This window comes from Cyprinodon tularosa, unplaced genomic scaffold (genome assembly GCF_016077235.1).
Source record: "Cyprinodon tularosa strain WSP-4 unplaced genomic scaffold, ASM1607723v1 ctg344, whole genome shotgun sequence".
NCBI classification, from domain to species: domain Eukaryota; kingdom Metazoa; phylum Chordata; class Actinopteri; order Cyprinodontiformes; family Cyprinodontidae; genus Cyprinodon; species Cyprinodon tularosa.
In genome coordinates this window covers 662,652-680,775 of record NW_024039057.1, presented here as the reverse complement: position 1 = coordinate 680,775, position 18,124 = coordinate 662,652, and the positions used below count along the sequence as shown (strand labels likewise).

General features: G+C 38.6%; 1 protein-coding gene across 1 annotated transcript in view; it reads left to right on the top strand.

The window, feature by feature from the left end:
* zranb3 (zinc finger, RAN-binding domain containing 3) overlaps positions 1 to 18,124 on the top strand; it is a 121,456-nt gene that overhangs the window by 23,789 nt on the left and 79,543 nt on the right. Inside the window, exons 6-10 of the mRNA XM_038294760.1 lie at positions 6,275 to 6,394; positions 15,289 to 15,408; positions 16,369 to 16,548; positions 16,714 to 16,887; positions 17,688 to 18,105. Coding sequence (XP_038150688.1) covers positions 6,275 to 6,394; positions 15,289 to 15,408; positions 16,369 to 16,548; positions 16,714 to 16,887; positions 17,688 to 18,105 — 1,012 coding nt within the window. The remainder of the gene's footprint in view (positions 1 to 6,274; positions 6,395 to 15,288; positions 15,409 to 16,368; positions 16,549 to 16,713; positions 16,888 to 17,687; positions 18,106 to 18,124) is intronic.

Here is an 18,124-nt window from a genome sequence, read left to right as displayed (position 1 = left end):
GATTACGCCTTATATCAAAGTTACACGCTGCACTAAAATAAGCATCTCTATGATGCTGTTGCCATGGCGACCTGTTTCAGCTCACAGTTTAAAAGAGATGTTTTTTATAATGAGAGAGGGAGAGAGAGAGAGAAATGGGGAGAATAAGCACTGCGAGAAGGTGGCTGGATGCATCCTTAAGGAGGGAGGCTGGGGTCAGAGCGGCTAGAGTCGTACATTCATTTACCATTCCCCCCCCCTCTTCTTCAGAAGAAATATTGCTGCTGGAATAAAGCTTCCACCATCCGATCAGCCTCCTCCCTCGCCGATCATGGGGCTCTGAGAACAGGCGTCTCCTCCGTCTCCTGTATTTGTAGGTGCATAAACCGCCATCTGCCTCGCATTCTAAGGGCTGGCATTCCTCTCAATTAGCCAAACTCCCTCAGCCATGAGGAGCATCGCCCCGAGGTTAACAAAGACCGGAGATAACTACCAAATGCAATCATCGACACATTGCTCGCTCAGCCTGCCTCCGAGCTTGGATCTTTGTTTTGCGCTTGGTGTTGTTTACTGATTGGATTTCTGCTAAGTTTAGCCTAAGTCTGGACCTCCTTTCATTACATCCACCTTAAAGCCAATGCTCCCAGACCAATCTCATTTCCGTTCAGAGTCGAACACACTTTAGCTACTTAAGACAGAGAAATAGCTTCCCTTTTTGGATCACTGGGAGGGGTGGAGTGGTGTGATAAGTTCTAACATGAATGTCGCTCTGAGGAGCATCGTGGGCCCTGCCTGCCTTCCAGTGAAGCCAGGCGACAGAGCTGCCAAACGCCTTTGGGGTATTTTTGTTGCTTTGCCCGCCAAGCATCTGCTCCCAATTACCCAGAGAGGACAGCTCTGATGCCGGACTTTAAAGCCGGAGATAACGGGCCGCTTCAGACGGCAGAGAAGTTTATGCACTAATTAAACTCGGCGGAAGGAAGCGACGAAGCCAAGCCGTCAGTATTGAGGACCCCTCTGATCAGAACAGGGTCGGCGGGCCTGCTGGACAGATTCATCATCAGGCGCATGGGCTAATTATCAGCAGAGGTTCTCCCTCCAGAGCAGGTGTGACGGCTGAAGAGGTTGTCAGGTTGCAGGGTAGGGGAGGGAGGTTTAGGAGCTGGATTCACACCACAGAGGCGAAAAGTGCCTCGTAAGGGCTCTGTGAGACTCAAATCAAACCTTAATATTTCACACTAGTTGCTGCTATTCTCAGCCGCCCCGGTGGGCCAAAGGGCTCCCAAATGAGCTGAGTCTAGATGCTCAACAACGACGCGCACACACACAACCTGACACCATTCATATACAGATATCTGCAGGGCACTGTTAACTCCCTCGCTTTTTGCCTTGCCTCCTTATTGTTAGCTTCACACTGTCAATCAAGGTCAGGAACTCCAAAACAAGCAGTAGCCTGCTAAATTTGGGCTCTGTTCTTTCTAAAGCATCGTTGCCGCTCCGCTTCATAAATAAAACAAAAACCAACAGAGATGTTACATAAGGAAAAGAAGAAGCAATGATACATCCATTCAAGAAAGCCACTGCATTCTTCTCTGCACTGCGGCTGGCACTTTAACTGCTAACCAGACCAAACTTTCTCTTTTTGTTTTTTTAGGAAAAATTGGAAGATTTTTTTTCACTAATTAAACACAAGTCCGGTCAACTTGACTGTGACCTTGATCCCTCTTATATATACAGTAGCTTCATGTAATTAACAAACATTTTATTACAGCAACCTGATCTCAGTCTCAAAATTTAAGAAAAAAACCTAACATTTATATTTCTATTTCTGCAAACAGAGCCAATGATTAAATATAGCTTCTTTATTGTTTAATTTAAAATATAAGTCCATACTGTCATTGATAAATTATTAAATCATGTCCCTGTGAAATAAAGCTTAATATGTATCTAAATGATAAATTATTAAATTATTTGCCTTTGTTTATTTATTTACTTCAAGATTTAATGACTGATTTTTTTAATATAGAAAGAAAATCATATTATGAGGATAGTTAATTCCTTAGATAGATATACTAAAAGTTTCAAAAGTCACAACGAGTTTCTTAGATTTATTTTGTCTTTTTGTATACACAAGTGTATACAAAAAGACATTTCGTTTAAAACAGCTCTAGACAATTTCATTTTTTAAAGTGCAGCCTCGAAAACCGTAATAAATACTTAAAAAATAGTAATATAAACATATGGCTTTATATTTACAGTTCTAACTCCCCCCCCCCCCCCCCCCCCCCCCCCCCCCCCATGCATAAAAGTTAAAATGACTTTATCGCAACTATTGAGTACAAATCCACATGACAATATTAAGCCTTCTGCATCTCTTTCACTGAGAGTTTTATTTTTCCCACACACTGTGAATGTATCATAGACCCTGTGAGGGACCGAGCCAAAAAATCAGAGAAGCAAAGGGAAGTCATTAATAAAAAAAAATGGTAACAAATTTATTTTGCAAAAATAAGGTTCAAAAGTTCAAACAAGACTGGACCCATCAAGCAAAACAAATGACAAAAATCAACATAATCCAAACCTGACACAGGAAAAGACCTATCTAACTGACACACAAAGGAAACTAATATATATACTGGTTGATCAGACCATTTTGAAACAAGAGGGAAACATAAAATATATTTCCCTAAAGAAAACTACAACAAAAGACCAAACTAATCAGCATCATACTCAATCAGCAACCTATGATCAAGAGGACTTAAATATTAAACTTTCCAAATGTTATTATAGAAAACAAAACCAAATACAGAAACCTAAACCCTTTCTACACCCCTTCTAAAAGTAAGTGGAAGAGTCCAACTAGGCCTCCATGTCAATGAGGAGATACTTTGCAGCTGGGGCCTCCTTTCCTTTACTAGCTTCACTCATGACAGCCTCCCAGGAACTGGCAACTCAAATGAAAAATATATTAATGTACAGAAACCAAACAAGCAAGAAAGGACAAAATTAGTCAACTAAATGTGTGCACCCAAATAGTTAACATATGCCAAATCAAAGTAGAAAAAAAGGAAATACAGTACAATAAAATAGAAGATTTAATGAAAGAATTACCAGACCTTTTGTGTGGTTGTACATGCAGCCATCACAGACCCCAACCTCCAAACAGGATTATTTTCTGTGCGACACGCACACAAACCAGCATACCAATAGTCAACACGCATGCGCAAGACGTCAGAGTAGCATACGTACACTATAAGTGGAAGGAAGTCTACTAGCCTAGTTTATTTAGGTGTGATATGATAGACAAAAAGTTGTAGTTGAAGGTAAAGCACACTGAAAGTCAAGTATGCTAGTTTATTTATGTGTGATGTAATAAACAAAAAGATTTATCCCGAGGTAAACAGAATTAAAGCCAAACTGTTTTAAACACAGACAGCCTTGCTTTCTTTGTTTGCCATTTCACACCCGGACGTAGCAGCTAACCTGGCAGATTGTCATACGGGGGTTAAGTGTATATGAATCTGCAAATGTAACAGAATTCATTGAAATGCTCCTTTCTGCATGCACGCATGCATATTATTCATGGTGTTTTGGTTTGACGGGGTATTGCTGACCTAACAGAACACAGAAGCTATATTAACATATGGCAGTGGTTTGGATTTCACGCTTAGGACGTTGAACTAAAGGCGCTAATTTATAAGATGTGCCGCAAAACCATTGCTACAAAGTTAGCGATTGGTCCAGCAACACCGATGCATCGGCGCATGTTTTGAGTAATAGGGTGGAACTCCTGTGCCGGTGCGCGTATCGTTTCAAGATATTCACGTGACCGATACCGGCGTTATTTCAAAATGACTGAGGCACTAAACTGTGTTTAAAAGCACATCCGTTAACGGGATGAGAAAATCTCAGTTCTTTTGCGGTTCATTTTAAAATTCATGAGGAAATAGGGAGCATCTTCAAGGCTAAAGAAAGGTTTCAGCCGTGTGGGACCATTTTCATCTCAGTTATCACCAAAGTGATCTGAATCCAATTACATTCAAATTTAGTTTTCCATTCTTACTGAACTTATGTTGTGTTCTTTTTTTTTTTTTTGCTAGTCCACAATAATCCTCATTCATATGTTCATCTAAATGTTTACGTTATTTATGGATTGCATCTAAAAATATCAAACATGTTTTCATATGAACAAGTATATTAAACAATAGAACATAACATATTTTTTTTTTTTGTTTCTGCATTTTTTATTGTTATTTTTTCCCTACTTGCTTTGATTCTGTTTTTTTTCCCTATATTTTAATCATGTGAAGCACTTTGTATTGTCTTTGTACTGAATTGTGCTATACAAATAAATTTGCCTTGCCTTTGCCTTGCCTTGCCTATAGCATAGAATGGCCTAAATGATAGTATTACCAGTGTCAGTGTAGTCTGTCAAATAGGCTGCATGTAGGGATTTTAAAAGTATAGCAAGTATCAGTATTGAGTGACACAGTATCACCACAGTCTCAATACAGTTTGGAAATGTGTCAAAACGCTTCATGACGCCTCACCAGCCCATCACTTGTACAAATTTATTCCACCACCTAATAAGTAATTTGCTGCAAAATGAAGAATGTTGTAAACTCTGCATGTCAGCGTCTCCCCGCACACCAATTAAAACGTTAAATCAGCTGTGAAGCCGATGACGTTGGCCTCGTTGTTTGAAAAAGTGATCCCATATGAGAGAAAAAGAAAGAGATGGAGGGAAATCACAGACGCTTTTTATTATGTTATTTAAATCTTTTTTTTTAGATGCTCTAATACCTGTGATTTGATATGTTCAGAGGTTTTGCAAGCATTTTCTAAACTTTCTTTCAAATTCCCAGCACATTAAGATCAGTGCTAATAGTTTTAAGATGCTCTAATAATGCTCTGATCTTTGGACAGTGTTTTAACTTCTGTTTAAGGAATTTGAGGTCAATTTCTTTTTTCTTTCAGCATTTTTTTTAAATATATGCAGAAACGAGCCCTTTTTAATTTACATGTTATTTAGTATTTATATAGTGGCATTATATAGTTGTTTTTGTTTGTTTTTTATATTGTCATCACACCGTCACCAGTACAGAGCGACGAAATGAACTCTGCATTTAACCCATCCCCTTGGGTTGCAGCATGGGGTTAAGGGTCTTGCTCAGGGACCCAGAGTGGCAGTCTGTGGGAGTGGGGCTCGAACTCAGGACCTCAGGATTCCAAGCTATATGCCGCCACTCCTCCTATTTTGTGTTTTTCCTTCGTTTCCTGTTTAGTTGCTGGGATCTTTTTAAAGGTCTAATACTGGCGCTCACCGACATAATGTGGCATCGTTATTTGTGAAAAGCTTTTAGCTGGTTAAGATAAAATGTTTTCAATTTGAAAACAAAAGTTTGACTATATCAATGCAATTTTATGGTCTCTATCGCTTTTAAAAGTAATTTAAACATATCATGAAATATTTTGTTTATTGCAATTATAGCCCAAATATATCGTGATATTATATTCTCTTCATATCGCCCAGCCGTACTCCAAAAGTGCAGTCAAAACGCATTCTGAAATGGCGAGGACTCACTATATGGGTCCTTTTTTTTCTTTCTGCCCCTGCCCCTTAAACATTCTGTGCATGCCACTGCGTTGGAGCATAAACATGACATGAAACATGAAACTTAGGAAAGAGAAGAGACCCAGCCGTTCCAGGAAGTAGAAGTGTTGTGTTGATCTCTATTAGAAAATACAAAAAAAACAACTGTAGATCCTGTCTACATGCAGCTATTTGTCACGTCGACCAGCTGATTTTTTTTTTTTTTTTTACACGTCTTTATCTCAGGTGTCCCCAAAAAATAAAAAATCAGTTAGATCTGTGCATCTGTTTTATTTCAGGTACACAGAGACATTGAACTTGAACTGAAATCTGAGACACTTGATTAAGTGTAATCTATGGTTTTTCTCTCATTGTTCCAGCATCAATACGTGGATTTTCCCACATCTATTGTCGCCATAATCAAAAGAGCACACACACACCGATCATATTGCCAAGCTGCGACTTATTGATTTGCTCTCACTATCTGCGAGCTGACAAATGCCCACCCCAGCCGCCGTGTTTGCCGGCTGCTTTTAAAGTCAGGATCCCCAGCATTCAATAGCGAATCGATCCCGCAGAAAGGATGCAGCGGTGATTAATGGACTTCTTTACTGATCTTGCCGCTGTGTGGCCGAGCAGTGAAGTGATGGATTCAGTGTCTCTCTTTCATCCGTGTCTATTCCTGTGTGTATGTGCGGTCAGGCGGGAGCGGTGAAGGACTACATCAAGATGATGCTGGAGGCAGAGCAGCTGAAGTTCTTGGTGTTCGCCCACCACCTCACCATGCTGCAAGCCTGCACTGAAGCCGCCATCGAGGCCAAGGTGAATTCAGACACATGAAAACACATATGGATGCAGAAGCAATCTAACTATCACCTATGTATTTTCTAATAATAAAAACAGGGAGGCATTTTATTTAAGCTATCAGCAGGATTAAACAAATAAAAAAAAATAAAAAAAAGCTTCCTTACTTTTTAGAGGTATGTTTCTGTGCTTGTTTGAATGTTCTGGTGCTATAATTTATTAGAATCTTGTGTCCTGCATCTAAATGCATCCTTTTATTTTGCTCTTTTTGGAAAAAAAAAAGAAAAACTAGTTATCAGGCTGGTAACAGCTCCACCACAGTGTAACCTTCACATCACTACCTCCTTTGTGCATGTAGATTCCACTCTATAGGAATTGATGAGGAGGGGGAATAAAGGTAAGAGTTCAGTGTACTTATTTAATAAATCTGACATAGATTTTTTTTTTGTTCGTTTCTATAAACAAAACAAGCCTTTTGTTAACCCTTTATAGAGCACTCAGTGAAATATTTTGAAAATCAAAATTTCAAACCAATAGTGTTATTGGAATCCAGGACAAGACCGTATTACCTGTGTAATATTAAAAAAATGTGGATATTTTGATGGCAAAAATGAATGTCAATGTGATAACAAGTAACGCCAACTTGCCCGAATATATTAAAAAGAATAACTAAAGTGCTTCTTTAAGAAAATCACTCTGAGAGGGAAAGAAACACATTTTTTTTTTTTGGTCCAACATAACCTTAAAGGCATTAATGCTGATACTGGCACTTACGTTTTTTAGTTTATAAACCTAAATATAATTTTTAACTAGGCGTATTAACTGTTTTTACCTTTTTTTCTTGACTTAACTTTTTTTCCAACTTAATTTACAGTAGAAAATATATCATTCAAGGGCTCATCTAATTGGTCAAATCCTAAAATAAGATGTACAGCCATGTAGCAGCATCTTTGCTGAATGGCTGGATATAGATTTGTGCTTCTAGACCTCACTGAGGGATGGGGGGGCTCCATTTGTGAGTCAAAAAAAGCTTATTTGCTCTTAAAGGGTTAAAGATAATTTTTTTCTTTTTGTCACCTGTTCCTTTTTTTTTAATTAGGGGTCAGACTCTGTTATGATTTATAGCTGTCATCAAGCTTAAAACAGGAAGAGTCAAAACATATTTTCCTACAAAGAAATACAGATTATTACTTTATGCTGACAAGTAAACCATATTGAATGTAAACAGGGTAATATGGAAGGGACACAATGGGATTGCATGGTTGTGAAACATTTGATGATTGGTGGAAGTCACCTGGAGCTATCTGGTTGTTGTTGTTAATAAGCTCCACCCACTTTTCCTGCCTGCCTATTAGGGTTGTCTCCCATTCACTTGGCTGCTGGGAATGGATATGGTCTTAAATCTTTACTAACAATTCAGGGCATCCTTTTCCACCATACTCTTCACATGAGCTGCCAGGAAAGGAAACGAAACAAAAACAAGGTGATGAGAAACGAATGAATAGATCCTGTTTTATCAGACGAGCTGTGGACAAATGCACTACCTCCCTCAGATCATGGAAACGGATGCAGATGACCCGGATCACATTTTGAGCTCTAATCTGGCCTGTTCTCGACCCGCTGCTTTAAACACAATAGCCGTCTGATTACAGGGACACACCTACACTTCTGCCTGGGAGTCTCATCATAATTATCCAGGTTTCAAATATAGTTTCAGTCATTATTTTCTATTCGGATGGTGTGCGGTTTCAGGGGTCTGGAACATTGGTCAAATTATTTTTGATTATATCCAGCAAATCATTTAGTTGTTTATTCTTTAAACCACTTTGTATTCTTGATTTTTTTTTGTCTTTTTTGAGGAATTTTTATATAATTGATTGGAAATATTGGTTGAGGCTTGTTTTAGGAACCTGCATAGCTTTATAGCAGTATAATGATTTAATGTGGTTTAAATATAAGTAAAAATTATCTGTGGCTCATCAGCTGGGACAGGGTGACTGGAATCTCTGTAAAGGTAGAAACTCAGGTTAGTGACCACAAAACTGACGGGGAATGAAAGGAAGCATGTGAGTCACTAACCTGGTTTTTATGTCCAGTTAGAGCCCAGAGAAAGGGGTGGAAACCAGCTGGATGATAGCTCCACAGCGTGCAGAGCAAGCTGCCCAGAGAGTTCCAGGAGTGAAGCAGAGCAGACTGATGAGCAGAAGCCTGTAGACTAGGAAGAGCCGAAGTATCCGAAGGAAAAATCTAAAGTCGGTGTCGATGCCAAAGCAGAAATCCAGGCCAGAAGATCAGAGATCCGAAGAGATAATGAAGGGAAATCCAAGCCAGGGTCAGGAGACAGTCCCAAGTTCGTTAGCAGGCAGAATCCAAAAAGCAGTTTGAAGACAGGTAAGGCAAAACAGATCAGAACAACAGCAGGCAAAGTAAGAAGTCCAGGAACAGAAACTAGTCAGGATCGGGTAATCAGAAACACGCTAGAGAACTCATACTTACGACTCCAATAATCTGGCACTGATGGCTCGGAACAAGCAGTTTAAATAGGGACTAGAACAGGTGGGAATGAAAACTGTGCAGCGCTAGGCAGGTTGAAGAATGAACCAATAAGTGTCAAGATCATGACATGAACTGAGAGCTCTTGAGATATCAGCTAAAAAGGAAAAGTTGCTGTTTCTGTGCAGTTTAGCTGCTCTTTTCGAGCCACTCCGGCTAACTTTGAGCTGGAACCATTGCGCTCTGCCTCACATCCCCCCTTCCTGAGAGGAGAAAGTGGCTGTTTGTTGACAGTGCTGGCATAGTGCGGTTAGGGTAGGTGCTTCCCATAGCGATATTGATACAGGGGTCATGAAGGTTACCTAGAGATGCATGACTTAAGTAAAACCCCACTCAGTAAAAACATTAGATTTTTTGCGACATAAGACATTTTTTATAAAAGACCGACTCCTCTTCTTACGATAGTCACTACTGATTGTACTTGGTAGCTTACAGTACTCACTAAAGGGAAGATAATCACAGCAATTTGTATTTTTAAGAACTGCAGGATGCAAGTGAAAAACATTTAGATCTGTCACAACTTTCCTGCAACGTTCATTTTGGAGACATTTGTGAGCAAAGAATTACGCTTCACAGTTAACACAAACACACCAAACTTTGGGGTCTTCAGAGGTACTGTCAATTTAATAAAAGTTTTTTCACTTGACATTAGATTTTAAAGGTATGCCGAAATTTTCCGATATTTATTTTTTCGCTGATATCGGACCGATTTTTGGTATCAAAGTCAGAACGAGAAATTCTAATGCGTGTCCAATTTCTGTAAAGAAAAACATTTCAGCTGAAGATGTCAGACACGCCATTTTTGAATAAAATATTAACCTTTATTTATATATATCAACATTAACACCCATATCATACGGTCAATGTCAGAGCTTTAAACGTAGCTGTATCCGTCAAATTGGTAAAACTGGGCTGATATTAGGGCTAAAAAAATCAGATTAATCGCGATTAATTGATTATTTAAATAATTGTCAACTAATGTTTTAATCAATTTATCGTTAAATGGAGAATAGAGACTCAAAAACATGTCTTTGGCTCAAAGAGATCCACCTTGAGCAGCAATTATACCAAAATTGTAAAAAAAAAATTGTAAACATTTTGATTTAAGATGTCTTTCAATATGCTCTATTCAGAACTCCTCAAGTGGAAAAGCTTTATTTTCACTTGGTTTGATTTTGCAAAAAGCCTCCTTTAAGGAACCTTTTACTTTCCAATTATTAATCGATTAAAAACTTAATCCGCAGATTAATCGATTTGCAAAATAATCATTAGTTGCAGCCCTAGCTCATATTAAACAAGAGATGTTTATTTCCATCTAGTTGTGTGGTAATTGTTTGGTCATGTGACAATTATTAATACTCAGTAGTGTAAGAAAATATATGATATTGGTAAATCACAACATTAATATCAGATATAAATATCAGCCCAAGTCATTCATAGTTTTTATACTTGAAAACTGTTTTTCTATTTATTTTAGTGGCAGAATGGGGCTATCATTTTGACACAGATAAACTATTTTAAGCGTTTGCTGTAATACTGGGGGGGAAAAAACTCCATTTTGGTTCCTTAAGTCTGTACAGAGTTCATTAAATGAGCTAGAAGTTATGTTTTTACGTTGGCAGTTAGGATCACTTTGCAACAATAGCACGAGTTTCATATTTCCATTTAACATTACAGCTCCACAGACTTTCATTGCCCATTAAATGTAACCTGGAGATACTAATCTTGCAGAGTGCATTCATATTTCACACTTCCTTTCTGGCTTATCAGACATAATTGGCCCCGTGTTTTTGGTTTTATTCTTTCATCCATGGTCCCGCTGGGTTTATAAAGCAAAACCCAGTCATAGTTGCGATTTACTTTGACAGAGTAATGATGTCTGTGCTCACAAGTCGAGCTTGTACTGACAGCAGACGTTAGCCGTCATGAATTATTCAAATCTTGTGCTTTTATGTCAGTTGCAGGTGTATAATTAAATGCAGGAACAATATTTAAATAATTAAGGAATTACTCATGTCGCCTGATGAGAATCTCCAAATACTTTATATAAGCTGCATCCTTTACTACTGGGCTTCTCAGGAAGTTAACTTTTCTATGCAAGTCCCCCCTCCCAGATCATTACAGGCATCTATTTTCCTAGACTGGCGTCAGCAACCTGTGAAGCAGTTCAAGTGTGCGTTTTTGCGTGTAACAGAGGTCGAGAAGTTGTCATTTGAAAGCAATATGGTTGCACGAGGTGTGATAACACATTCCTCCTTGAGACGCTCACTCTGTGGTGCGTTCGCACTCACCAATTAACAGCGATGAGCTAAAAAAAGGGGGAATGTCAAGCAATGCTGTGAGATGTGAATCTTGGCACAGGCGGGCCATAGCGTCACTTTTTCCACACTCCTCGTGTCTCACCTGTTGGTGAAAAGGTTCTATAAAATATTACACTTTTAGCAAATGATAAGCATCTCTTGTTAATTATCAGGTTGACTTTGTTTTGCTTCTCTTTGGGGTGCTGGTTGACATTTTAAGGTTTCAGTAGTATATCAAAAATCCTTTGTATTCATGCAGAGTTTCATTAAATTGTGTGAGCTGCAAGGTATGGAGACAACATCCTACTGTTGACCAAGGTTTTGCTCCACATGACTCCAAAGAGTGCAGTTACTATAGTAGTACCTCACTGAATATCAAGTTCATGTTTTAATTAAACATGCAATATGTTTTCGGTTGTGTTCCTTTTCTGTTTACCTAGTTTACTAAGGGTCTCTTTGATCAGGGGTTGCATGATGTGTTCATTAAAAAAATCTCTCAAAACTGCATAGAACACAAGGGTAATGAAATAACACCCTCTATTATTATCCTAGCATGAGTCTGTGGCAGCTAAGAAGAAATGGAAACCCAGGCTTTTCATGTTATGAACCATAATTACATTCTGTGAAGAGTGCAGATAACCCGACTTCCCTTATCTCCTCTTGTTATTTGTCTAATCTTTTATTCTATAATCATAAAGGAGTTTTGGATAATAAGGCACTCAGCTCACTACACCTAAAAAAAACCTTCATTCATACTTTATTCATTAGCTTTTTCGTTGCCTGGCAGAAAGATATCTGGCAAAATACATCTGAAAATATTAGATGAAAACTGTTGGAAAAATATAGATCTTGCTTTTTAGTTTAGCTGCTTGTTTTTTAAAACGGGCTAGCATGCTAGCAAGCTAACATCAATATGAGTGTTTTAAAATAAAAAAAATCCCTTTATTGTCACAGTGGTGAAATTGTTTTGCAGTTGAATTGGTAACCATTTTAAAACAAGAAATTTTTACTCTCGTATATATTTTCTTGTTTAATGTTTTGGGAATTATCAGACTAGTTAGGAGCTAAAGGCTAACAGGCTAGCACTATAGTCAATACTCCCGGTTGGAGGCCACTTGCTATGCTTTGGTAAAGCATTACAGGTGCTGGTCATAAAATTAGAATATCATGAAAAAGTAGATTGATTTCAGTAATTCCATTTAAAAAGTGAAACTTGTATATTATATTCATACATTACATACAAACTCATATATTTCAGATGTTTATTTTGTTTAATTTTGATGATTACAAATGACAACAAATGAAAATCTCAAATTCATCATATCAGAAAATTAGAATATTACTGAAGACCAATAAAAACAAAGGATTTATCGAAATGTTGGCCAACTGAAAAGTATGAACATGAAAAGTATGAGCATGTACAGCACTCAGTATTTAGTTGGGCCTCCTTTGGCCTGTATTACTGCAGCAATGCGGCGTGGCATGGAGTCGATCAGTCTGTGGCACTGCTCAGGTGTTATGATAGCCCAGGTTGCTCTAATAGTGGCTTTTAGCTCTTCTGAATTGTTGGGTCTGGTGTATTGCATCTTCTTCTTCACAATACCCCATAGATTTTCTATGGGGTTAAGGTCAGGAGAGTTTGCTGGCCAATTAAGAACAGGGATACCATGGTCCTTCAACCAGGTACTAGTAGCTTTGGCACTGTGTGCAGGTGCCAAGTCCTGTTGGAAAATGAAATCTGCATCTCCAAAAAGTTGGTCAGCTGCAGGAAGCATGAAGTGCTCTAAAACTTCCTGGTATGTGGCTGCGTTGACCCTGGACCTCAGAAAACACAATGGACCAACACCAGCAGATGACATGGCACCCCAAACCATCACTGACTGTGGAAACTTTACACTGGACTTCAAGCAACGTGGATGAAGTGCCTCTCTTCTTTTCCTCCAGACTCTGGGCCCTTGATTTCCAAAGGAAATGCAAAATTTACTTTCATCAGAGAACATGACTTTGGACCACTCACCAGCAGTCCAGTCCTGTTTCTCTTTAGCCCAGGCAAGACGCTTCTGACGCTGTCTGTGGTTCAAGAGTGGCTTGACACAAGGAATGCGACAGCAGAAACCCATGTCTTTCATACGTCTGTGTGTGGTGGTTCTTGAAGCACTCACTCCAGCTGCAGTCCACTCTTTGTGAATCTCCCCCACATTTTTGAATGGGTTTTGTTTCACAATCCTCTCCAGGGTGCGGTTATCTCTCTTGCTTGTACACTTTTTTCGACCACATCTTTTCCTTCCCTTCGCCTCTCTATTAATGTGCTTGGACACTGAGCTCTGTGAACAGCCAGCCTCTTTAGCGATGACCTTTTGTGTCTTGCCCTCCTTGTGCAAGGTGTCGATGGTCGTCTTTTGGACAACTGTCAAGTCAGCAGTCTTCCCCATGATTGTGTAGCCTATAGAACTAGACTGAAAGACCATTTAAAGGCTTTTGCAGGTGGTTTGAGTTAATTAGCTGATTAGAGTGTGGCACCAGGGGCCATCAATTTTGAACCTTTTCACAATATTCAAAAATTCTGATATGATGAATTTGAGATTTTCATTTGTTGTCATTTGTAATCATCAAAATTAAACAAAATAAACATCTGAAATATATGAGTTTGTATGTAATGTATGAATATAATATACAAGTTTCACTTTTTAAATGGAATTACTGAAATCAATCTACTTTTTCATGATATTCTAATTTTATGACCAGCACCTGTAGTTTTAGAAAACAATCAATATTTTATTTAATGTTTTTTTATGTTTTGATTAAGGAGAAATGTCAAATAAAATACCAAACCCAAAAAAGAGAGATCTGGAGAAAAAGAAAAGCATAAATATTAAGCCCATTCCTGTGGCGACTTGGAGTGTACTCCTATACATTATTGTCTTTAGGGCTTATTTGCAGTTTATGTAAAAAAAAAAAAATAAAAATAAAAAAAAAAACTTGAAAAACTGAACTTATATGATTTCACATTTTCAAATTTAAAATAGTTGCTTTGCTTTATTGATCGAGTAGATTTCAGTCTCTTTACAAAAGAGTTATTTTATCTTAAATGTAGTTCAGTACTTTTGTATCTTAGTATGATAAATATTTCCAAAAAGTCTAATGGTAATTTATAATTGAATTTAAGTTAATTTAAGTTAATTTATATCACCATGTGACAACTTTGTATTAGCTTCTTTTCCAGGTTGTTATGCTTTGGATCCCATTAAGTTCTAGCTGTCTCTTTAATCTCTTTTTTACCACATTGTGACCCTTGAACAAACCAGAATAGCTTTAAGCTACCCCTGCTGGTGCATATTGCAGACAAAAAAACAACATTTATGTGGAAAATGTAGAAGTTTTCAATTAATCACAGGTCATGAAAACAGATATCTAATGTCCCTTATTTTTTTTCAGATTAATGATTGGTGATTAATTGTCCAGAGGTGTTTGGAGTTTTTAAGGATTTGTGTAAAAGGAACAAAATACACATTTCCATCAAGTCTTGAAATAAAACAGATGGCACTCAGTAATTTGAATTAATATATGACTTGAAAAATCTGATAAACACTGAGCCTGTTCAACTCACTTTAAGGAAAATATAAAAGTTGCAGAAATTGTCTAAAATTGCTTTACAATCATCTGGAAACATGTTAATTTACTTTTTGAAGGCTTATTAGCTTATGTTGCTAATAGCAATTAGCCTAAATAAGCTCGTAGAAAAACAAAAAAAAAATCTGTTTTTTTTTATTTACAACTAGAACAAGATTTAAATGTAATTCACATCATTCAAATTCCAACTTCTGATTTAAATGATAGTTTAGTTAAATATTTAAAGTTTCTAAATTTAATTTAGCACAAGAAAGGAATAGCTTGCTAAGCAAACAACTAACTACCCTGATATTCTTGTTTAAAAAAATAATGAATACTGCTGCTTTAGGTTGAAAAGTATTTTCGAACTATATTGATGATGCTTATCTGGCACATTTTAAAAGATTAATAGATGTTTGAAACATGTAACTATGTCCTCTGGTCTGGCAGGCGGGTTACATCCGAATCGATGGCAGTGTGCCCTCATCGGAACGAATCAAGTTAGTCCACAAATTCCAGAACGATCCGGACACCAGAGTGGCCATCCTCAGCATCCAAGCAGCCGGACAGGTAATAGGATGAAATACTTTATTCCACACCATAACTCAACCTAAAATCTTTCTGTCATTAGAAAAAAATGAAACAATTTCAATTCAGTTTTTTCTGTTTCTATTTAGTTTATTTATATAGCACCAATTTAAAACACATGTCATCTCAAGGCACTTAACAGCTCATCAGATCATACAAGTCAAATTGATTTAAAGTTTTCTATCTAAGGAAAACCAGTTGATTGCATTGACTCATTGACACGAATTAATCCCTCATAATAAGCATGCTTGTAGCGACAGTGGAGAGGAAAAACTCCCTTTTAACAGGAAGAAACCTCCAGCAGGACCAGGTTTAGTGTGAGCCGCCATCTGCTGAGGCCGACTGGGGTTCAAGGAGACAGAAGCAGAGATGGAAAAAGCAGCTGTAAAAGGAAACACACAACTAAGCAGACGAGCTCCGAGCCAACTCCCATGTCAGAGGATAAAGAGAGCACATCCAGCCAGTCACAGTCAGAAAAACAGGACTACAGTGTTGATGGCAGTAGCACAGCTGATATTTCTCTCCAGGATGGAGTCACAGCCAAACAGGAACAGAGGAGGAGAAGCTACTATAAGAAAAAGCAGAGAGCATAAAAGCATAATGTTAAAGATTAAACTAACAGATTCTGTAGAGTGGGAGAATAAGTTCGCACACAGAGTGGCTCAGGATAACCTGAGCCACTCTAACTATAAGCTTTATAAAATGGAAAGTTTTAAGCCTACCCTTAAAAGTAGACAGGGTGTCTGACTCACGGACTAAACATGAGCTTGATGGTAATATCAAAAAGATATATAAATTTATAAATGACACTTTGAATGCTTAAATGCCATTCAGATTATAATGATGTATTATTAAGAGAACTGGAGTTCTTAATTTTATCTGAGTGAATTTAGTCTTTTTTCCTCAGATTATGCTAGTAAGGTGTGTGTTTGTTCTGTCTAGGGTTTGACCTTCACTGCTGCCAGCCATGTGGTGTTTGCTGAGCTCTACTGGAACCCCGGACACATGAAGCAGGCGGAAGACCGCGCTCACCGCATCGGGCAGACATCCTCTGTCAACGTGCACTACCTCATTGCCAAGGGCACCTTTGACAACGTCATGTGGTCCATGCTCAACAGGAAGGTAGCAGCAATGACATTATGGGAACATGCTGGGACTAATTCATGCAAATCTTCTGGAACTTGTGTTTGAGTGTCACGCTTAGTCTGAATGAAGCGTGACTGTGGAAAAAAAATAATAAATGACATCTACTGACGGAGTAAATCCGAATGTTGTTTTTAATTCCAGGAAACAGTTACCGGTAGCACCCTGAACGGCAGGAAGGAATACCTGAAGGCTGATGAGGGTGACAAGGACAAGTGGGAGTTCCTCAGCTTTGCCAATGCTTGGACTCCAAGTGAGATGACGCTACCGCTGGAGGGAAACACAGTAAATGTCAGAGATGACATTTTCTTCACCCATGTGAGTTTTCCAAAAAAGTTTCACTGAAACTCTTGTAATTATTTCACACGTGGAGCACATGTTAATCACCTGTTACAGTGTCTTGCAAGCACTTTAACTCCTTGTCATTTCTACACATTAGCATTATGGATTTTGCATAACTGAAAGGTAGAAAAAAATGCATAAAAATCAGTGAATTTAAATTCTTAAAGTGAAATACTTTATAAGAAAAACAGTCAGGAAAGGCAGATAATTGTGAAGGCTGCATGCGGACGGGTGCACAATCTCAAATTAATTTTGTGCCTGTTCTTTTTAATTCAAGCAATACATCTGTGTGCGTTTGTGTTCGCTGACTGAAGAGGTGCTTGTGGCGTGTGATAAAAAGCAGGCCTTTATGGGGAGAAAAAAACCTGTTTGGAGCTCGGTAAACATAGGAAAGAAGGGGATCCGACCGCAAGCATTCTCATTTAAACCTTACTTGCGAAATTGGAAGACAAATAACACTAGAGCATGTTGGTGGTAGTATTATGCTAAGGGTCATTTGTATGACCCTAAAATGCAGCTGTGGCATCATTTAGAGCCTGGCATCTGTCAGAATGGGATGGAAAAAAGGATTTTCACAGTCGCCCTGCATCCTCACCCCAAAAGACTTAGAGCTGGTTTGAATCTCACTCTTTTTGTATTTTATTTACCCAGCTATATAAAATATAAAAACACAAAATAACATTTGTGTTTTGATTTCTATGTACCTGGATTACATCCACATCTGTAGAGGTGAAGTGACTGTTATTCTAACCTGAGCTTACATTGTTTTTTATCAGTTTGAGAAAGAGAAGCAACACGACATCCGCTCGTTCTTCTCGCCAAGTGCCAGCAAGGAGAAGAAGAGGAAGAGAACAGGCGACGAGGAGCCGATGGAGCCAGCTGAACCGGCTGGTAACGGGGCCGACTCTGAAAGCCCGCCCTCTGAAAAAGTCGACCAGGATTTTTCACCTCAGCTGAAGAAGCTTCGGACACCCAAGTCCAGCCCGTGCGCCGGGCCTCGATTCGCTGGGAAACGTAGGTCCACCCTTAGACTGAGCAGCCCAGGAAGTCTGAGCCCATTCGTCCCCACAAAGCTTCCACAACCGGATCCTCCGTCGACCTGGAGCTGCGGGGCCTGCACCTACTCCAACAGCGGCCTGCTGCCTTACTGCGAGATGTGCGAGTTCCCACGCTCATCTTCTGCGGTCAAACCAGGTAAGGCGGAGAGGCGAGA